The sequence below is a fragment of the Prionailurus bengalensis genome, chromosome A2 (genome assembly GCF_016509475.1).
Source record: "Prionailurus bengalensis isolate Pbe53 chromosome A2, Fcat_Pben_1.1_paternal_pri, whole genome shotgun sequence".
Lineage (NCBI taxonomy): Eukaryota > Metazoa > Chordata > Mammalia > Carnivora > Felidae > Prionailurus > Prionailurus bengalensis.
Window position 1 is genome coordinate 90,736,696 of NC_057348.1, and position 23,458 is coordinate 90,760,153.

The 23,458-nt window shown below is 37.6% G+C and overlaps 1 protein-coding gene across 4 annotated transcripts in view; it reads right to left on the bottom strand.

Annotated features, from left to right (window-relative positions):
- Nucleotides 1–23,458, bottom strand: part of ABCB1 (ATP binding cassette subfamily B member 1) — a 234,397-nt gene that overhangs the window by 42,659 nt on the left and 168,280 nt on the right. For all 4 annotated transcript variants that reach the window (XM_043588756.1, XM_043588755.1, XM_043588757.1 and 1 more), the window contains 9 exons: nt 15,304–15,475; nt 13,132–13,245; nt 12,904–13,014; nt 12,599–12,724; nt 12,286–12,489; nt 11,794–11,964; nt 3,050–3,211; nt 1,803–1,979; nt 1,110–1,256 (listed from right to left, as the gene is read on the bottom strand). In XM_043588756.1, coding sequence (XP_043444691.1) covers nt 1,110–1,256; nt 1,803–1,979; nt 3,050–3,211; nt 11,794–11,964; nt 12,286–12,489; nt 12,599–12,724; nt 12,904–13,014; nt 13,132–13,245; nt 15,304–15,475 — 1,384 coding nt within the window. The remainder of the gene's footprint in view (nt 1–1,109; nt 1,257–1,802; nt 1,980–3,049; nt 3,212–11,793; nt 11,965–12,285; nt 12,490–12,598; nt 12,725–12,903; nt 13,015–13,131; nt 13,246–15,303; nt 15,476–23,458) is intronic.

The window sequence follows — 23,458 nt, forward strand, 5'->3', positions numbered from 1 at the left end:
TTCCATTTTTTTTTTTCTGATGATGCAAACTGTCTACCTCCCTGACTGTACAACAAATGTTAGAACAGGGATCAGCTCCCTGTGGACCACCAGCCAAATGTCTATATAAAGCCTTAATGGGATACTGCCATGTTTGTTTCTGCTTGTATATGGGTGCTTCTGCACTACAACAGTAGAGCTAAGTATTTGCAACAGAGACCATCTGGCCCTCAAAATCTAAACTGTTTACTATCTTACCCTTTACAGAAAAAGTCTGCTAACCCTTGTCCTAGAACATATGCTCTATGCAATCAGACACTAACTCCTTCTTGGTATTTTTCACCACCTAGAATAGTATATGGCTCAGAGCAGTCACTGAAAAAAATATTTCTTGAATGAATACATTATACATATGAGTATCAACCAGAAATAAGTTAGCCAAGCATGGGTAGAGAGCTGAATATTTACGTAGTTTTTAGTATAATCACAAGTTAGAGTTTCGCATCCTTCATGTAGGGATCAACTTCTTTCTCTGCAATTTTTTCAGCAGGTATGGTGGCAAGGGTATCCTCAGCTTGATATATGAACATCTACCATTAAACAGAGAGCATTCCTGCCTGGGTTGTAGCATTATTGTTGAAAATGCCTTCCTTAAAAGCAGGTGCAGACAAAATATGTCAACCTTTCAGAAGCTGTTGCTTTTTGTTTTCATCTTTACAAGTGGGATGGACACCTCACAGAGGCGGCATTCCTGCTTGTGTCCTGACAAGTGTGTCTGTCCCAGAATGGCTCTGTCTCAAGCCAGTCTGACAAGCACACTGGTGACAGGACTTTTCATGACGTCTACTCAGAGCCCAGTGACGGCAGGCAAGAGAGAGTCATCTAGTCGGTTTTGTGACTATTTCAGCAATCTGGGCCCTAAGACAGCAACCAACCGCAAGGATGAAGGAAAGCTTGAAAAAGTAGTCTTTCTATCACAAATCAGATTTGCATTCTTACATCTTCAAGTTGCAGAGTTTCATATGAAGGTCCTCATTTTTTTGTGGCTTGTGTGTACACTTACAAATATAAACAGCTCATTCTTTTCAGGCCTCACAAGTCAATCCAAAAAAATGGACATAAACACTTACCCCTATAATCCTTGAAAATATTACTGAAAATGCTGGTTGCAGGCCTCCATTTATAATAGCACAGAATATACCAACCACAAAATAAGGCCATTCAGTTATATTGAGCTTCAGAATCCTCCAGAAGGAAACTGGAGGTACATGTTCATCCTGGGAAACAAAATATGACAACAGGCTAGTTATAAAAAGACTGATCTTCAATTGATTTAATGATGCACAGTTCTTAAGTATGCACAAATTTTTAAATGAAGATTTTTTTTATTCCTGTTTTCTTACGAATTGGTGGCTATTTAACTTTTTAAAAAAGATTGTTATATTACTCCTTTATATTTGAAGAAATAAATGCTGTCTCCACAAACATTCAACCTGACATCTGGAAAATCACACTTGGAACAGGACAAGAAGATTTACAAGTAGGGATAAAAGAATAGAGCTATCCATATTTGAAGACCCCTTAGAATCTCTTTAACATTATAAATTCTAGTTGTAAAATTCTTGTCCTATAAATTCTCATTCATACATTCTAACCTGAATCTAAAATGTTGAGATTTGGTCTGTGGAAGGTTTTGGGAGACACGACAGAAGGATTCTGGATAACTCTTTCTTGTTTTGACCGCTACCACCCCACTGCTAGCCCACCAAACTACGAAAGCCGCAGAGAGAGGGTTGAAGACATAACTACATCCTCCTCCATACCAAGTTCTCTTTTGTACCAAGCTTTCTATCTTGGCCTTGTGATGCATGTATACTCTTGCGGGTTGATCTTCTTCTAATTAAACTGGATCCTGAATCTTTTGGAGACATTTCCAAGGCATCAATTTCACTTATGGATTCATAAACTGCATTTTCTAATTCAATTTCATTTCCTCTTGTCTAAAGTAAACAAGAAATACGCACAAGTGGGTTAGGCTGGGAAAAAATAATGAAAGTTAATTGCCAACCATCAGCTATCAAGGAAAGTGGTAATTTACATCATTATAGGAAAGGATAAAGTTAAGTTGCTGAGGGTTTCTGTGTATGTGTGAATGTGTGATATATTTGAAAATTAAAACCACTGAAGAAGGATTGCCACTGAATATGCTGAAATAACATGACATCCTTTCCCTATATCTTACGTTGTGATGTCCTTTTTGTGGGTGTTTGGGACTCAATCCTATTTGCTTTGGACCAGTGCTATCAATGGGAATATGATCCAAGCCATTCTGTGACCCATACTTGTCATTTAAAATTTTCTCAGTAGCTGAGGAGTCTGGGTCGTTCAGTCAGGTAAGCGTCCAACTTTGGCTCATGCCATCATCTCATGGTTCATGGGTTCCAGCCCCATGTCGGGCTCTGTGCTGACAGCTCAGAATCTGGAGCCTGCTTCAGATTCTGTGTCTCCCTCTCTATGCCCCTCACCAACACACTCTGTCTCTGTCTCTCAAAAATGAATTTTAAAATACTTTTTAAAATGAAAAATAAATAAATAAAATACAATTTTGTCAGTGGCCACATTAAAAAATAGAAGAGGGAAATCCGTTTGTACTATGTATTTGGTTTAAACCTAATATATGCAAGATACTGGCATTTCAACACGCAATCGATGTAAAAACTTACTGTGATATTTTGCATTCTTCTTTGGTACCACGTCCTTGGAATATGGTATGCATTTTCTCCCTAAAACACTTCATTTCAGAATAACTACCACTGACATGTCAGTAATTACATGTGGCTAATGCCTACTATGGTGGATAGATTACCTTTCAACGTTTTTAAATGTTTAATTTTCTCTAATTATCCTTCTTTATTTTCCTTCCTTTTAAACGGGGAAAAATATGGTCTGAATTCCCCAGTTATTTTTCTCACTTATTAACAAAATCAAGTAATGTTTATTTATAGTACTAAACACACAAAATCAGCTTATACCTGAGACAGTTCAGTAAAATTCTATAGTTGGATTATACCTGCATTGTGACAAGTTTGAAGTAAATGCCTTCCTCTTTCATGAGTTCATCATGATTTCCCTTCTCCACAATGACTCCATCATCAAAACCGGCGATGACATCAGCATTACGAATTGTAGACAAACGATGAGCTACCACTATGGTGGTCCGGCCTTTTCTGGCCTAAAGAGAAAGGTTAGGTTTTTGAATAAATGAACAATTACATGCAAAAATTCATTCAATTTAGATTTACTTGGACACTGTAAAGCCATCTAAACTATATAAGGTACTCTTGCTTCAGTAAATGTATACTCAATTGATAATGATTTAAAAATGTTTTATTATTAACACAAATATGATAATCACCTAGTAATGTTATGTAAGCTTCTAAATATTTTACTTAACCTCTATTGGCCTCAGTTTACAATAGTAATAAGGGGTTTATACAAAGTAAAAAATGCTATGGTCCAGGCACTGGCCAGTCAGAGCAGACACAGGTCAATGTGCATTACTGGTGCAGACTAGATAGCATCAGTCTGGGGATCCATGGCATCCCATCTCACAGGATCTCTGGATGATTCAGATGGACAAGGAGTGTGAGGCAGCAGCATTCAGTCTCCAGTGTCACACTGATCTGAATTCAAACCTTAGTTCTGCCAATTATAAATTCTAGGATTTTATTCAACTCTTTTAACTTATGTGAGTTCGATTTGTTCACATATAAAATGGAGATAATATTAGTACTCACTTCTTAGAGTAGTTGTGATGACCAAATAATATAATGTACACAAAGCATTATGATATATGCACTGTAAGTGCTTAATAAATGGTACTCACTCCTAGGTAGAAGCATTATGGAAAAACTGAAGAGCTATGCAAATGTTTTTCTTTTTTTTTTTAAAGAGTTCCCCCCCCTTTTTTTTTTAACGTGTATTTATTTTTGAGAGAGAGACAGAATGTGAACGGGGGAGGGACAGACAGAGAGGGAGACACAGAATCGGAAGCAGGCTCCAGGCTCTGAGCTGTCAGCACAGAGCCCGACGTGGGGCACAAACCACAAACCACAAACCCACAAACCGTGAGATCATGACCTGAGCTGACGTCTGGCACTTAACCAACTGAGCCACCCAGGTGCCCCTTAAAGCCTGGAGTTTTAAAGATCAGTAGGCTTGCCTGGGACAGAGCCAGGAGGGCACTGTGCTGCTCCTGGAGAGAAGGCAGGCAAACAACCTGGGGACAGATAGTGTGTAAACAGCTACCTGAAAAATGCTTGGGGCACACTGGGGGATACTGTTTGCTGTTCTGAGAGCAGGAGGCAGAGTTCATGGAATTGCCCTTGGGGACAAGGGAGCTGGCAGGTGCCATTTCGCATAAACACAGAGTCACCTGCAGGAAGCACCGCAGCACCAGCACTAGCACCAGCACCAGCACCAGCACAGGCTGCCTGACTCACTTACACCAAGCTCCACACCCCTGTGCTCTGGCAGAACTGTCCTTCTCGGTCAAGCGTGTCTCATTCCCAGTGCTGTGGACCCCTTCCCCAGAAGACCAGGACAAGCCCTTGCCCACACCATGTCTCTAAAGCCTGGCGTTTTAAAGGTCAGCAGGCTTGGCTGGGATAGAGCCAAGAGGTCACTGTGCTGCTCCTAGAAAGAAGGCAGGCAAAAACCCTGGAGGCAGACAGTATGGAAAGAGCAATCTGAAAAAACATCTGGGGTAAACTGTGGGGAGATTATCCACTATTCTTGGAGTACTTCCCTGTCAGGCAGCATTCCTCGAGACGTGTCTCTGGGAACAAAGGAGCTGTCTGGTTGGTGCCACTTCCCTCCCTGGCCCCTCAGCATAAACAGAGAGCTACCTGAGGGAAACAGCTCAGCTCAGACAAAGGCTGCCTAACTTGCTGAAACCAAGCTCCCCCTCACTATGCTCTGGCGGGACTGCCATTCTAAGTCAGGCTTGCGTTAGTCTCAGAGTGGCGGGGTCCTCCCTGAGAAGACCAGCACCCACTCATGCCCACTCTACGTCTCCCAATCAGAGAGTTCTGCAGGGCCTCAGTTCTGGGGAGTTGGTATGAAGTCTCACTTCACAAGCAGACCAGAGCATACCTAGTTAAAACCACATTCAGGCCAAGGATCAAACACTGCCCACAGCAGACAAGGAGAGCCTCTGCAGATGCCTGGCCTGAAGGATAGAGCAGCCAAAACACAACAGCAGAGCACACATAGCACAAACCAGAGACACTCCCTGAAGCACCAGGCCCTGGATACTACATGACTACTTCTTTATAAGGTCATCATTTTCAGAAGCAGGAGACATAAATGGCCTTTCTAACACAGAGAAGAAGGCAGACACTTAGAACATACTAAGACAGAGGAATTTATCCCAAATGAAAGAACAAGATAAAGCCATGGCCAGAGAACTAAGCAAAACAGATATAAGTAACATGCCTGATGGAGAATTTAAAGCAACAATCGTAAGGATCTTCACTGGGGACTTGAGAAAAGAAGATTTCAGGGAGATCCCTACCACAGAGATTGGAAACAGGTTTGATGCAATGAACAGCAGGCTGGAAGAATCAAAGGAATGAACTAGTGACCTAGAAAACAAAATAATGAAAAATAATAAAGCTGAACAAAAGAGAAAGAATTGTGGAATATGAGAATAGACTTTGGGAACTCAGTGACTCCATCAAACATAGTAACATTCCTATTATAGGAGTCCCAGAACAGGAAGAGAAAAGGGGGCAGAAAAATTATTTCAAGAAATAATAGCAGAAAAATTCCCTAATCTAACAACAACAACAACAACAACAAAACCAGACATCCAAATCCAGAAGACAAAAAGAATTCCTATTAAAATCAACAAAAGCAGGCCAACACCAAGACACACTGTAATTAATTTTGCAAAATATAGTGATAAAAAAAAATCTTAAAGGCAGCAAGAAAAAAAAGTGTTAACTTACAAGGGAAAACCCATAAGACTAGCTGGAGATCTCTCAACAGAAACTTGGGAAGTCAAAAAGGAGTGCCAGGATATATTTAAGCGCTGAAAGGGAAAAATCTGCAGCCAAGAATACTCTATTCTGCAAGGCTACCATTCAGAACAAAAGGAGAGATAGAGTTTCCCAGACAAACAAAAACTAAAGGAGTTTGTGACCACTAAAAAAGCCCTGCAAGAAATATTAAAGGGTACGCTTTGAGTGCAACAGAGAGACCAAAAGTGACACAGACAAAAAAGGATCAGAGAAAACCTCTAGAAACAATGACAAAACAAGTAATAAAATGGCATTAAATACATCTCTATCAATAATTACTTTGAATGTTAATGGATTAAACACTCCAATCAAAAGACTCACGGTGTCAGAATGAATAAAAAAATAAGATCCATCTATATGCTGCCTACAAGAGACTCATTTTAGAACCAAAGACACCTACAGGTTGAAAGTGAGGAGGTGGAGAAACATTTATCACATAAACGGATATCAAAAGAAAGCCAGAGTAGCAATACTTATATTGGATAAACCAGACTTTATTTATTTTTTCAATATATGAAGTTTATTGTCAAACTGGTTTCCATACAACACCAAGTGCTCATCCCAAAAGGTGCCCTCCTCAATACCCATCACCCACTCTCCCCTCCCTCCCACCCCCCATCAACCCTCAGTTTGTTTTCAATTTTTAAGAGTCTCTTATGCTTTGGCTCTCTCCCACTCTAACCTCCTTTTTTTTTTTCCTTCCCCTCCCCCATGGGTTTCTGTTAAGTTTCTCAGGATCCACATAAGAGTGAAACCATATGGTATCTGTCTTTCTTTGTATTACTTATTTCACTTAGCATAACACTCTCCAGTTCCATTCATGTTGCTACAAAGGGCCATATTTCGTTCTTTCTCATTGCCACGTAGTACTCCATTGTGTATATAAACCACAATTTCTTTATCCATTCATCAGTTGATGGACATTTAGGCTCTTTCCATAATTTGGCTATTGTTGAGAGTGCTGCTATAAAAATTGGGGTACAAGTGCCCCTATGCATCAGTACTCCTGTATCCCTTGGGTAAATTCCTAGAAATGCTATTGCTGGGTCATAGGGTAGGTCTATTTTTAATTTTTTGAGGAACCTCCACACTGTTTTCCAGAGTGGATAAACCAGACTTTAAAACAAAGACTGTCAAAAGAGGCAAAGATGGGTATTATATAATCATAAAGGGGACAATCCAACAAGAAGATATAACAATTACAAATACGCACCCAACATGTAAGCACCCAAATATATAAAACAATTAATAACAAACATAAAGGAACTAACTGAAATAACACAATAATAGTAAGGGACTTTAACACCCACTTACACCAATGGACAGATCATCTAAACTGAAAATAAACAAGGAAACAATGGCTTTGAATGACACACTGGACTAGATAGATTTAACAGATATATTCAGAACATTTCATCTTAAAACAGCAGAATACATATTCTTTTCAAGTGCACATGGAACATTCTCCAGAATAGTTCACATATTAGCCAACAACAAAAAAAAAACCTCAACAAACACAGAAACATTGAAATCATACCATGCACCTTTTCTGACCACGACACTATGAAATAAAGTCAATCATAAAAAAAATCTGAAAAGACCACAAATACATGGAGGCTCAACAACACGCTATCAAACAATGAATGAGTCAACCAGGAAATCAAAGAAGAAATTTAAAAATACATGGAAAAAAATAAAAATGAAAACACAGAAGTCCCAAACCTTTGGGATGCAGCAAAAGCAGTTCTAAGAGGGAAGTATATAGCAATACAGGCCTATTTCAAAAGCAAGAAAAATCCCAAATAAACAACCTACTCTGACACCTAAAGGAGGTAGAAAAAGAACAACAAATGAAACCTAGAGCCTTAGAAGGAAGGAAATAATAAAGACTAGATCAGAAATAAATGATATAGGAAACCACAGACTAGGTCAATGAAATCAAGAGCTGGTTCTTTGAAAAAGTTAATAAAATTCATAAACCTCTAGCCAGATTTATCAAAAAGAAAAGAGCAAGGACCTAAATAAATAAAATCACAAATGAGAAAGGAAAAATAACAACCGACAACACAGAAATACAAACAATTATAAGAGAATATTATAAAAAACTACATGTCAACAATTTGGACAACCTGGAAGAAATGGATAAATTCCTAGAAATATATAAACTACCAAAACTGAAACAGGAAGAAATAGAAGACTTGAACAGACTGTAACCAGCAAAAAAATTGAATCAGTAATCAAAAAATTCCCAACAAACAAAGTCAGGGCCAGGTGGCTTCAGAGGTGATTTCCAGTAAACATTTAAGGAAGAATTAATACCCATTCTTCTCAAACTATTCCAAAAATAGAAAAGGGAGGAAAACTTCCAAATTCATTCTATGAGGCCAGCATTATCCTGATACCAAAACCAGATAAGGACTCCACTAAAAACAGAACTACAGGTCAATATCCCTGATGAACATGGATATAAAAATTCTCAATAAAATACTAGCAAACCAAATTCAACAATACGTTAAAAATCACACCACAATCAAGTGGGATTTACTCAGGGTAGTTCAATATTCTCAAATCAATCAACACGACACCCCACATTAATAAAAGAAAAGAACCATATGATAATTTCAATAGATTCAAAAAAAGCATTTGACAAAGTACAACATCCATTCATGGTAAAAAGCCCTGAACAAAGTAGGTTTGGAGGGAATATACCTCAACATCATAAAGGCCATATATGAAAAACCCACAGCTGGAGCACCTGGGTGGCTCAGCTGGTTGAGCATCTGACTCTTGGTTTCAGCTCAGGCCATGATCTCACAGTTCGTGAGCTGAAGTCCCACATCAGGCTCTGTGCTGAGAGTGAGGAGACTGCTTGGGATTCTCTCTCCTTCCTCTCTTGCTGTCCCTCCCTCCACTTGCACACTTGCTCTCTCTCTCTCTCTCTCTCACTTTGTCTCTCTCAAAATAAAATTAATTAACTTAAAAAAAGAGAAAAACCCACAGCTAATATCATCCTCAGGGGGAAAAAACTGAATTTTTTCTCTATGGTCAGGAACAAGACAGACATGTCTACTCTCACCACTATCATTTAACATAGTACTGGAAGTCCTAGCAACAGCAATCAGACAGCACAAAGAAATAAACAGCATCCAAACTGGTAAGGAAGAAGTAAAACTACTTGCAGACGACATAATACTCTATATAACCCAAAAGACTTTACCAAAAAACTGCTAGAACTGATACATGAATTCAGTAAAGTTGCAGGATACAAAATCAACATGCAGAAATCTGCTGCATTTCTAGATATCAATAATGAAACATCAGAAAAGGAATCATCCATATACAATTGCACCCAAACCAGTAAGATACCTAGGAATAAATCTAACCAAAGAGGTGAAAGACTTGTACCCTGAAACTTTATAAACACCAATAAAACAAATTGAATATGACACAAGGAAATGGAAAAACAGTCCATGCTCATGAATTGAAAGAACAGTGTCAAAATGTCTGTATTACTCAAAACAATCTATAGATTTAATGCAATCCCTATGAAAACACCAATAGCATTTTTCACAGAGCTAAAACAAACAATCCTAAAATGTATAGGGAACCACAAAAGACCCCAAATAGGCAGAGCAACCTTGAAAAAGAAAAGCAAAGCAGGAAGCAACACAATTCCAGGCTTCAAGTTATATTACAAGGCTGTAGTGATCAAAACAGGATGGTACTGGCACAAAAACAGACACAAAGATAAATGGAACGGAAGAGAAAACCCAGAAATGAACACACAACTAAATGCTCAATTAATCTTCAGCAAAGCAGGAAAGAATATCGAACAGGAAAAAGACAATTTCTTTAACAAATGGTTTTGGGAAAACTGGATAAATAACCACATGCAAATGTATTAAAGTTGACCACTTTCTTACAGCAACACAAAAATAAATTCAAAATGGATTAAAGACCTAAATTTGAAACTTGAAACCATAAAATTCCTAGAGCAACAACAGGTAGTAACCTCTTTGACACTGGCTACAGCAACTTCTTTCTAGACATGTCTCCTCAGCCAAAGGAAACAAAAGCAAAAATGAACTAACAGAACTTAAATAAAAAGCTTCTGCATAGCAAAGGGAACAATAAACAAAAAGGCAACCTACAGAATGGCAGAAGTTATTTGCAAATGGCATATCTGATAAAGGTTAGTGTTCAAAATATATGAACAATTTATAAAACTCAACACTCAAAAAAATGAATAATCCAATTAAAACATGGGCAGAAGACATGAAAAGACATTTTTCCACAGAAGACATCCAGATGACCAACAGACACATGAAAAGATGCTCAATATCACTTATCAGCAAGGAAATACAAATCAAAATCACAGTGAGCCATTACCTCACACCTGTCAGAATGGCTAAAATCAACAACACAAGAAACAACAGGTGTTGGTGAGGATGCTGAGAAAAAGAAATCCTCTCGCACTGCTGGTGGAAATGCAAACTAGTGCAGCCACTGTGGAAAACAGTATGGAGGTTCCTCAAAAAATTAAAAATATAACTACCCTATGATCCAGCAATTGCACTACTAGGCATTTACCCAAAGGATACACAAATACTAATTCAAAGGGATACATGCACCCCAATGTTTACAGTAGTATTAGCTATAATAGCCAAATTATGGAAATAGCCAAAAAGTATCCATCAACAGATGAAAAGGTAAAAAAGATGTGGTATATATATACAATGGAATATTATTCAGCCATACAAAAGAATGAAATCTTGCCATTTGCAATGACATGGATGGAGGTAAAGAGCATTATGCTAAATGAAATTCAGTCAGAGAAAGACAAACACCATGTGATTTCACTCAAATGTGGAATTTAACAAATCAAACAAGCAAAGAGAAAAAGAGAGAGGGAGGGAAACCAAGAAACAGATTATTAACTATAGAGAACAAACTGAGGGTTGTGGGAGGTTGTTGGGGGGTGGGTGATGGGGATTAAGGAGAGCACCAGATATTTTGATGAGCACCAGATGTATGGAAGTGTTAAATCACTATATTGTATACCTGAAACTAATATTATACTGTATGTTAACTAACTGGAATTTAAATAAAAACTTAAAAAAAGGTCTTCACATTCCTTGTCCTCACAGAACTAGCCTGGCTACCAATACATGCCAGAGACCAAGCACACAAGACTGGCACAGTACACTCAAATCTGATTTCGTGAACAAGTCATGTGAACTCAAGGATTGTAGGAAGGTCAAATCCTGTTGAGAGTCAAGGAATTTTCATGGCCCACGTAAGTTTCCAACATCATCAGTTCTCCGCAGACAAGAGGTTTCTCATTTCCAGTAGTCTTCAATAGGTATTTACATCTTGGAAATTAAATGTGAAACTTCTAATTATATTTTCCTCTTGTTGTCAAAACAGAAAGTCTAAATAACTGGGTTATTTCTAAAGTCAAATTTTCAAGATTGCAATGAAGACCAATTTTCATTTGAATCTGTATTTCTCATTGTTTAATTTAAAAAATTCCCAAGTACCATTCAGTCAAAATTTGTTCATTTCTACTTTAAAAAGGAGATAAATAGAAATTAAATGAATAGGTCCAAAGAGGACTGAAGATTTCATTTTGATAGCTTAAAAGATCACTTTAGGAGTCATCGGAAATGTCCCTTTTTAAAAATAGTATTATGCTCATGAATCAAGTTGGTGTGAATTGAGGCTCACAGACCTTATCCAGGGCCACCTGAACCACTGCTTCACTTTCACTGTCCAAGGCTGATGTGGCCTCATCCAGCAGGAGGATCTTGGGGTTGCGAACCAGGGCCCGAGCGATGGCGATTCTCTGTTTCTGTCCACCACTCAGCTGGGCCCCTCTCTCTCCAACCAGGGTATCAAATTTCTACAACACAGAAGATAAAGGCGGTTAGCAAAAGAACAAGCTATCTCAGGTCACATTTTAAGATGGGAAGTAATCCCATAAACAATCCAAGGTCCACAGGTAATACAGTCCAGTTCCTTAAAATTTAGCAATAACCAACACCATTTTTTACAAATATGCCTACTACTAGTTGATGGTGCTAGAGCTTGAAAATCTGAAGGAATCGTGATCTTTCTTCTTAGAAGGATAATCTATTTTTTTAGTAGATTCCTAACTTCTTATGCATTAGCCAGCATTCTATTCTTTCAATCTCTAGCATGGCAAAGATCAAGGAAGACTTACATTAGGGAGTTTCATGATAAAGTCATAGGCATTGGCTTCCTTGACAGCTTTCTCAATCTCCTCCATGGTGACATTTTCACGGCCATAGCAAATGTTTTCAGCTATTGTAGTGGCAAACAACACAGGTTCCTGACTCACCACACCAATGATTTCCCGAAGATATCTCACATTTATGGTCCTAATGTCCTGTCCATCAATACTGACCTGAAATAAAAAGTAAGTGTGATTTCCATGCATTGCAGATTTTTAATGTGAAATTTGCAATGGTAACTGCTGATTGCTGCAGCATCTAGTTCAGCAAGAGTCACCTCACCATGCCATCTGTGGGGTCATAGAGTCTCTGCATCAGCTGCACTGTCGTGCTTTTCCCACAGCCACTGTTCCCAACCAGGGCCACTGTCTGCCCACTCTGAACCTTCAGGTTGAGGCCCTTCAAGATCTAACAGAATGAATGAGAAATAAACTTAAGGGCAATACACAGATATTGGGACTATGAATTGACAGTTCAAGTCAAACCTAGGGTTAAATATACATTTCTTTAAAATCACTAAAAGAAAGTATCAGAGACTCCTCATCCAATACATGGTGGAATCGCTCATGAATCATTTATCATTGTACCTTAACTTCTTTTCGAGATGGGTAACTGAAGTGAACGTTTTTGAATTCCAGATTTCCTTTAATATTATCTGGTTTGTGTCCGTTCTTCGAATAGCTGTCGATACTTGGTTTCTAAACAGAATAAAATTTCAGAAGGTTTTTGTGGAGAGTTGGATAAAGTGATAAAGAGGTTGACTTTTAATTAGAAAAACATTTAGAGAGATGTATAAATGGCTAGCCCAAACTTACATTATCAATTATCTTGAAGATTTCATAAGCCGCTCCTCTTGCATTTGCAAATGCTTCAATGCTTGGGGATGCCTGTCCAACACTAAAAGCCCCAATTAATACAGAAAAGAAAACCTGAAGAATGTGAAGGAAAATCATCAAGTTACTTAGTGTTTATTACATTTTTTTCCATACATCTTCCTTCTAACATAGCTAATTAAATGTTATTTTTATTTTTTTCAGCTAATTAAATTTTGAAATGGCAAGGCAACTTACGAATGCTGGGTGTTAAAAACATTTTAACAATTTAAATACTTTAAAAAATTTTTTTAACTTTTTATTTATTTATTTATTTATTTACTTATTTATTTATTGTTGAGAGAGAGAGAGAGAGAGAGAGAGAGAGAGAGAGAGGAGACAGGGTGTGAGCAGGGGAGGGGCAGACAGAGAGGGAGACACAGAGTCTAAAGCAGGCTCCAGGCTCTGAGCTGTCAGTATAGAGATCGTGTGAGATCATGACCTGAGCTGAAGTCGGATGCTCAACTGACTGAGTCACCCAGGCGCCCCTAGATATTTTTTTGATTTATAATGCAGAATTAGTCTTACTTGCTCAGTGAAACAATGATATAAATTCCACAGGACCAAAATATAATAATAATTCTAGTATATATTTATTTAACGGCTAAGAAGTTTGGTTTAGATCATCAGCAGGGTAGAGGGGAGACAAACATCAATAGGAGTGTTAGAAAACCAAGGTCCAAATTTGCAAAAGTACGCAGGATTCTGTCTGTTTTCCTTACCTGGCAACCTCAGAGTTATATCAAATGAAACAGTATATATGAAAACATTTTGTAAATGATAAAGCATACATATAGGGCATTATTCTTTATCGGGTTGTCTTCTTTCCTTCTAACAGACTGTGTTCTCTTTGAGGTCTGATAAACAGGTTTTCTATTTTTCATTTTGCAAAAATGAAAATGTTTTTCTTCAGGGTTACAGCCAACTAGTATCACTATTCATTTCTTTCTAAGTCACACAGATATTATATTACCCAATAATTTACCCAGAAGGAGTTTTGCTAAGTGATTCTATATTCATTTTTTCATGTTAAGACTTACAACTACACTGAAAAGTTATGGCAAAGTATTCCTGCCATTTTCATCTGGCAAAAGAGGTAGCATAAACTTGAAGTCTAGGTGGCTACCCCAAACCACACGGCTAGTAAGTGGCACAGCTGGAATTTGAACCAAGTCAGCCTGATTTCAAATCCCATGTTCTTACTCATATTCTGCACACTTCCAGTTTGTGAGGCAGATCTAGGATCAGTGAACACAGGATTTTAAACTGCTTATCGGCATTACAATTAAGTAGAACACATTTCTTATTGCAACCTAGGTTCACCAACAACATTACTATCCTAATAAAAGCCTTGGGTAAAAGCCATTATTAACTACATAGCCTTGCACCTTTTGGATGAGACAATTATTATATCCACATTACAAATCTGGTTCCTGAAGTACTTTAAGGGACTTAACAAAATATGGTCTAGGTACTAACAATATACCTGTGCTTGGCCTACGAAAAAGGAACTGGGTCACTCTTCTAACTATGTGCTTCATTAGATCAAGATACAGATTGAGCTTGGTTTATGAACCATTTCACCATTTTTAAATAAAAGAGGGTAACATCAAATGGCAAGCTTTCTGTGCTTGTACAAAGGTCTGTAAGGCAGAGAACCTCTAAACAGTATTTTTTAAGGACGGGTAACAATTAATACTTCCATAATTTCGCAAGTTGGACTAGTTGTCATTCAAAAGAATTTGAAAAATAGTTAAACTGTGTATTTTGCCATTTGTTGCTGTGAAGAGTAAATCGGAAAATAATATCGAAATGCTTAGCATTGAGCCTGACACAAAGAAATAATCTCAACAAATGAAAGTTCATGCTACAGAGATTAGTAATGTTAGTATTATTTAGGCTGCAAGAAAAAACTGCGCAAGGAATCTGCAAAAAAGACAACATTGGTTACTCAATACATCTAATTGCCTTTCCACTTTTAATCTAGTAGCACATGACTCTTTGTATTACTCAATAGTTCTTCAAAATCTATTCTCCAACATCATTCAAGCCAACACCACTCAACTTCACTGAAGTTTTTATGAGAGATTCACTTCTTAACAAAACATCACTTACAGTGAGTACTTGTCCAATAGAATATTCATGGGAGAGGACCAAGGAGGTCCCGTACCAGAATGCCAGGGCGTATGATGCATAGATCAACAGGAAAGCGATACCGATAGAAATGTTGGCTGTGATAGCTTTCTTTATCCCAATTCTTTTAGCTTCTTCTAAGTTTTTGTTGTACCTTGGAGAAATAACAAAAACTATCACAAATACTCATAAATCATAAGAAATGAGCCAAGATAACATGATGGTTATGAAGTACTTAGAATGTGCCCAGCCCTGTTGGTAGGTGTTTTACATGTATTTTCTCCTTTTGTCCACACGTTGACCCTATGATGTTAGTATTGTATTAATCCCTTCTTGTAAAAGAGTAAATTGAGGATTACAGAGATTAAATAATTTGGGGGAAAGTGTTACAAAAGGTTCTTTCTGGCCTTAACAAAAGTGAAATAAGGGAAATTATGTTTAGCAAAACTTCCAGAATTTGCATTATTTCATAGTCAAGACAAAAATAGAAGCTATGAAAACATCTGTTTTTCCTTCATAATCTGCACGTCTTTTAAATTAAATAATAAAAAGCAGATATAATGCTAGAAAGTGCCCACCACAAGGAAATCCCTTAAATCTCTGAATGTTTAAGGAAACATTAAGGAAAATTCTTCTTTTTTTTTATGTGGGCTCCATTAGCTTATCTCCATGTCTCTTTTCTTAAGAATCTCTGTAAATATAGAATCAAGGTAAAATTATTAGAGAAATAGGATAGATTATAATTGAGTCTTAAATCTGTCTTCATCCTTTTTCATCATATCTCCCTGGGAATTTAGAACATTGCCTTGCAGGAGGAAAAAGTTCATAGCTACTGAAATGAAAGAACTTACTTCCATATAGAATTCATATGTTGAGGTCTTTGATCTGTAAAAGCATAACTACATAAATATTATGTAGTATCATATTTTCTTTGGAGGATTCACTCTGTTAGTTGGAATGTACAGCCAAGGTAAAGTCTTGCTCCGGCAAGAGCATGCCTTCTTTCTTGCCTTCATGACTTTTTTTTAACTAGCTAGTGTACTAATTAAAAGCATGCCAAATGCAATTTACATGACTACTATGTCTACTAAAGATGGAACTTAAACAGAACTTTAGAGTAATAAAATAGTAAATTATTAGAGTTTCTCTCTGCAAAAAACCCTAACTTGCCACTTATAATCTTTGAACAAAAACATTATTTTTTTTTTTTAATTTTTTTTTTCCAACGTTTATTTATTTTTTGGGACAGAGAGAGACAGAGCATGAACGGGGGAGGGGCAGACAGAGAGCGAGACACAGAATCGGAAACAGGCTCCAGGCTCTGAGCCATCAGCCCAGAGCCTGACGCGGGGCTCGAACCCACGGACCGTGAGATCGTAACCTGGCTGAAGTCGGACGCTTAGCCGACTGCGCCACCCAGGCGCCCCAAAACATTATTTTTGAGTAACGTGTTTCAATGGTTGATCTATCTATCTATCTATCTATTTCCCACTTTTTGAGTTGACCTGAGACAAAAGACATTACCAGGCATGGACAATACACGATTACAAATAAGGAACTTTAATGCACATGACCCACACCTTTATTGTTATTTCCTTTACATCAGTTCTTGCTTACCGAGACTAATGCAGAAATCATTTCAATGACATGTTGTGGTACCATGCAGCCAGAGGAAACACTTTCACAGGAAGAAGCAACAACAAGGAAGAAAATCATTTAGATACCAGAAAAGAAAATGAAAAAAGGAAGAGGGTAAGGAGGAAGGAGAAATCGACAATACTACTTTTACATAGGCTTTTTGATTAGCATTTTAATAAAAATACCACACTATAAAACCAGATAATAAAATCTACTCATTAAAAGCATTAGTATGAGAATGGTAATTAAAGTGACACTCCTAGAATGGATTAAAGATACACAACAAAAACAACAATATTTTGAAAAAAAATTCTTAAATATTATGAAAATATATATCAGTGATATAAACAGCCACTTACAACAGCAAGAAACAATTTTAGTTAAGCAAGAGAAATAAATACTAACAGGTAGGACATACACAAGAGAGGAAAATATCATTTTAAAATTAGGAGAATAAAGCTATTCTTATACTACTGAGTTGAATTTCCTTTTAAACTCTCGTTAAATTTCCTTTCCAAGAAAGCCAGCTTCCTCCTGCACCTGTTAATTGGGAGAGAAAGTCAAACTAAGACCTTAATTACCTGTCAATGCAGAAGCAGAGAAAGGAAAGGAAAGAACTAAAAAGAAAACTGAAGGGTTACATTTCGTCTAAATATAATTTTAGCAATCCTACTTCCAAATTATATCCGAAATCTAGGTACTTCTCTCCCCTCTCTTGCCTGCGGTCTACCTCAGGCCACCATAAGCCTTTTCACCTGGGCTACAACCACAGCTGGTCCCTGTTTCCAATCTTTAACTGCTCTCCTCCAATCACCAAACCAATTACACACAGAGAAATGATGTTAACATATTATGTGGATACTCATTCCTTTGTTAAAACCCTGAGCCCTTGGAGTAAAATCCTACCTCCTCACCATAACCGCCACTTCCTTCAAAAGCCTTTCCATCTCCCCTCACTCAACACAGCTCCAGGCATATAAGCCTCATTCGTGGTATTTTCTAGAATACATCAAACTCTGCCACCTCAGGAAATTTGGAAGACTTTTCTATCCCTAATCCCACCAGGGCAGGCTTTTCCTCATCCCTCAAGTCTCAGCCTAGATGAAATATCCTCAGAGAGGACATGACTGCCACAGCCTTCCCTGACTGCCATATTTAAAGTAAATTTTCCCTCCTTGCTATTACAGCACACTCCTTGATTCTTTCATAGTACAATTTATAGGTCTGGGGCGCCTGGGTGGCTCAGTCGGTTAAGCGGCCGACTCCGGCTCAGGTCGTGATCTCGCGGTCCGTGAGTTCGAGCCCCGCGTTGGGCTCTGTGCTGACAGCTCAGAGCCTGCAGCCTGTTTCAGATTCTGTGTCTCCCTATCTCTGACCCTCCCCTGTTCATGCTCTGTCTCTCCCTGTCTCAAAAATAAATAAAACGTTAAAAAAAATTTTTAAAGGTTGATAATTTAATTAATTTCATCAATGATTTCTTTCTTACCTGCTTTTCTACTTTCTTCCCTTCCCTTCTTCTCCATCTTACTCTTTGGACTAAGGATCATAAGAGGGACAAGGTTTTCCGTTTCCAATTCACTACTGAAAACCTAGAGCCTAGTGCAGTGCATGTGGTAGATACTGGCTAAAACTATTGAACGAATGAACTTTCAAGAAATGGCCAACCTGGAAAGAAACTTATGCCAGCATGTTGTAGTCCTGAATCTACTCTTTATTTAAAGGCAAAACCAATTTCCAATTTGCCAGCAGAGAATGTCCTTTCAAAGATACATGCCAGTAACTAATGTCTTCTGAATGAATGATGCCACACAAAAAAATGAATCTTTGAAAACAGCTGTGTACGCCCATTTGCTTATTCTTATAATAAAAATTTGATCCCCATCTTCTTTAGGTAAAAAAAAAACCTTACCGTACCTAATTAATGAAAACAGTTAAACTAAAAACAACAAACACCTCAATTTATTTAAACTTTTACCGAACTAAAATAATCAGATTTATCTAAGTTCTGAAGATTGGACTTGACTCGCATGATGTCCTTTCTCTCCTTGCCAATGTTATTTACATCCCATACATAATTATAATTTTTATTTCTAATAATACCTTTTTAAAAATTATCCTATTCATCAAATTTAGGATGTCATTAATTGTAAGAAGTTAGTGTTATTCTGTTATTTTATGTAGCATTAAGGAGTTTAATAGCATACTTCAGGGGCACCAGGGTGGCTCAGTCAATCAAAGCAACTGACTTTGGCTCAGGCCATGATCTCATGGGTCGTGAGTTCAAGCCCCATGTCGGGCTCTACACTGACAGCTCAGAGCTTGGAGCCTGCTTCGGATTCTGTGTCTCCCTCTCTTTCTGCTCGTCCCCCGTCCACACTCTGTTTTTCTTTAAGATAAACAAACATTAAAAAAATTAATAAAAAAATAGGACACTCCATATACAGCTGGGAGTCAAAGGGCTACAGCCTCAGTATAGTAAGCACATGCCCCAGGGAAAGTGACAGCAAGAGAACTTGCATGTCTCAACCCTGGTATCAGGTAAAGGGAGGAAAAACAACTCCCTGAGAATCGGAACCACAGGCAATTACTCATGCAGGTCTGAACTATAAATTCACACTGCCAGTGTGGTTCAAAAACTCCTAGACATATAATTTAATGTAAGGTGGTCTCAGGTTAATAGTGTCCCCAGTGAATGGCAGAAGCAAACACAAATCCTGCAAGAACTGACTTCAATCCAGACCCACAGCAACTATAAGATGGCATTGATTGTAAGATTTATCTCAGTTTCAGAACTGTGAGAGAAAAATGTGCATCTTAGAATTAATGACATTTTATATGTTTTCTAATCATTCATTGTTGCTTCACAGCAATTTTCTCTGAATTGTGATCAGGTACCCAGAGATCTCACTGAATATTATTAGTCTGCAGAGGCTACTGGAATTTTTGTGCATACAATCATACCATCTGTGAATAATGACAGTTTTGCTTCTTGTTTTCAATCCTTAAAACCTTTATTTCTTTTTTTTCTTTTCATCTATTATTCTTACTCTTATTTATTTCTTTGGTCTTATCTAGAACCAGTTCAACACTAAACAGAAATGATGCTAGCAGACATACTTGTTTCATTCATCATTTTAAGGAATGCTTTTCACATTGCACCATTAAGTATGATGCTTCCTATACATCTCTGGTATATACTTTTTATTGAATCAAGAAAATCAATTATTACTCCTGGTTTTATGAGTTTTTGTCATGAATAATACATAATTAATTCTTTTTCACCATCTGTTAATACAAAATGCTTCTTCCTTTCAATCTGTTAATATGACTAATTAAATTAATAGATTTCCTAATGTTAACCATCTTTGCATTCATGGGATAAAGCCAGTAAGTTCAAGATTTCTTTAATCTGATGATATTTTTCACATGGATTTGTTTAGCTAATAATTTATCTACACCTTCTGCATCTATGTTTTAGGTTAAACTGCTTTGTAATTTTCCTTTCTCATGTATCTGTCTTATTCTGGCATCAAAGTTACACCAGCCTCATAAGATGAACTCACAACTTGCTATATATATTTCTTCCATTCTCTGAAACAATTTCTATGAGATAGAGTTATCTCGTTCATGAAGTTTTAGTAGAACCTTTCTATGAAATTATCTGGACTCTGTGGGTTTTGCTTGTTTATGTGTGTATATAAGGGCAGGAGTAGAGATTTTAAACTTTGGATTCAATTCCTTTAATGATTGTTGGCCTACTCAAGTTTTCGTCCTTTCAAGTGAGAGTTTTAGCCTATATTTTTCTAGGATATTGTCTACTTCATTAGGGTTTTATAATTTATTAGCATGAAGCTATACTTTTAACTTTATTTTTTATTTTTTATTTTTATTTATTTATTTTTTATTTATTTTTGGGACAGAGAGAGACAGAGCATGAATGGGGGAGGGGCAGAGAGAGAGGGAGACACAGAATCGGAAACAGGCTCCAGGCTCTGAGCCATCAGCCCAGAGCCCGACGCGGGGCTCGAACTCACAGACCGCGAGATCGTGACCTGGCTGAAGTCGGACGCTTAACCGACTGCGCCACCCAGGCGCCCCTATTTTTTATTTTTAAAAATTGACATCCAAATTAGTTAGTATATAGTGAAGCAATGATTTCAGTAGATTCCTTATTGCCCCTTACCCATTTAACCCATCCCCCCCCACAACCCCTCCAGCAACCCTCAGTTTGTTCTCCATATTTGAGTCTCTTTTGTTTTGTCCCCCTCCCTGTTTTTATATTATTCTTGCTTCCCTTATGTTCATCTGTTCTGTGTCTTAAAGTCCTCATATGAGTGAAGTCATATAATTTTTGTCTTTCTCTGATTAATTTCACTTAGCATAATACCCTCCAGTTCCATCAACGTAGTTGCAAATGGCAAGGTTTCACTCTTTTTGATTGCCGAGTAATACTTCATTGTGTATGTATATACACCACATTTTCTTTATCCATTCATCCATTGATGGACATTTGGGCTCTTTCCATATTTTGGCTGTTGTTGATAGTGCTGCTATAAACATGGGGGTGCATGTGTCCCTTCGAAATAGCATACCTGTATCCCTTGGATAAATGCCTAGTAGTGCAATTCCTGGGTCGTAGGGTAGTTCCATTTTTAGTTTTTTGAGAAACCTCCATAGTGTTTTCCAGAGTGGCTGCACCAGCTTGCATTCCCACCAACAATGCAAAAGAGATCCTCTTTCTCTGCATCCTCGCCAACCTCTGTTGTTGCCTGAGTTGTTAATGTTAGCCATTCTGGCAGGTGTCAGGTGGTATCTCATTGTGGTTTTGATTTGTATTTCCCTGATGATGAGTGATGTTGAGCATTTTTGCATGTGTCAGTTGGCCATCTGGATGTCTTCTTTGAAGAAGTGTCTATTCATGTCTTTTGCCCATTTCTTCACTGGATTATTTGTTTTTTGGGTGTTGAGTTTGGTAAGTTCTTTTTAGATTTTGGACACTAACCCTTTATCTGATATGTCATTTACAAATATCTTCTCCCATTCTGTCAGTTGCCTTTTAGTTTTGCTGATTGTTTCCTTCGCTGTGCAGAAGCTTTTTATTTTGAGGAGGTCCCTGTAGTTCACTTTTGCTTTTGTTTCCCTTGGCTCCAGAGACATGTTGAGTAAGAAACTGCTGCGGGCAAGATCAAAGAGGTTTTTGCCTGCTTTCTCCTCGAGGATTTTGATGGCTTCCTGTCTTACATTGAGGTCTTTCATCCACTTTGAGTTTATTTTTGTGTATGGTGTAATAAAGTGGTCCAAGTTCATTCTGCATGTCGCTGTCCAGTTTTCCCAGCAGCACTCGCTGAAGAGACTGTCTTTATTCCATTGGATATTCTTTCCTGCTTTGTCAAAGATTAGTTGCCCATACATTTGTGGGTCCATTTCTGGGTTCTCTATTCTATTCCACTGATCTGAGTGTCTGTTCTTGAGCCATGAAGCTGTACTTTTTAAAAATAAAATGTATTTTTATCTGTAGCAATTTTTTATTACTTTTTTTATTCCTGATTAAACTTGCAAAATACTTGGTTATTAATTAGTCTTTTCAAAGAATTAGTTTATGGATTTGTCAAGCCTCTGCTTTTTTACATTTATTTTCTATTCAATTGTTTTTTGCTGTTTATTATTTCTTATACTTCCTTTACTCTGTTGTTCTTTTTCTAACTTCTTAATTTGGATGCTTCATTTGTTAATCTTTAGCAGTTTTTCATTTCTTCTACCAGATACCCTAGTGGTATCATGGAACTAGGATTTGTTTTTAATGTGAAATACTCAGTTTCGGGGAGACAGCACTCCTTAGCTCACAGAATTTTGTAAATTCAGATCCTAAGGGCACCGGAGAGTGAGTCTTGAGATTTTGATTTCTATGGGGAGATGCTTTCCCCCAGCTCAGAAACTGGGCAGAAGCAGAAAAGCTGTATTTGTTTCCCTATGTTGGTGGACATATTCTTTCTCTGGTCTACCTTTCCACTGAGAAAAACTGGAAAAGAATCTGAGCTCAAAACTTCCCTCTGTGTTTGCTCAAACACTAACTATTCAGAAAAGAGTTTTCTGAATCATCTTTTAAATAGTATGCCCTATGACTCTAACAAAGTATTTTATATCCCCAAATAATATTTACCCAACTGGTATATTAGATATTTTGTTTATTTGTGATCATCTGCACCTTTCCCCTCCCCTTGATAAAATTTAAGCTCCAAAAGAGGAAAGTTGTATTTGACTGGATGCTTGCTTGACCATTAGGCAAGACTTCTCATTTTACTAGTCAGACATACTTTAAGGCAAAAGCAAAAACCTTACCAAAAATTAGGAGAGAATACAGTACTGCTTTCCTTTGAACAATGGTAGGTGCTTAGCCTCAGAGGGCATCTTTGTGGGTATGAAATATATATTACGAACACAAGTATACTAAAAACACATAGGTACACTATAAAGAATAATTATGCCATTAACACCCATG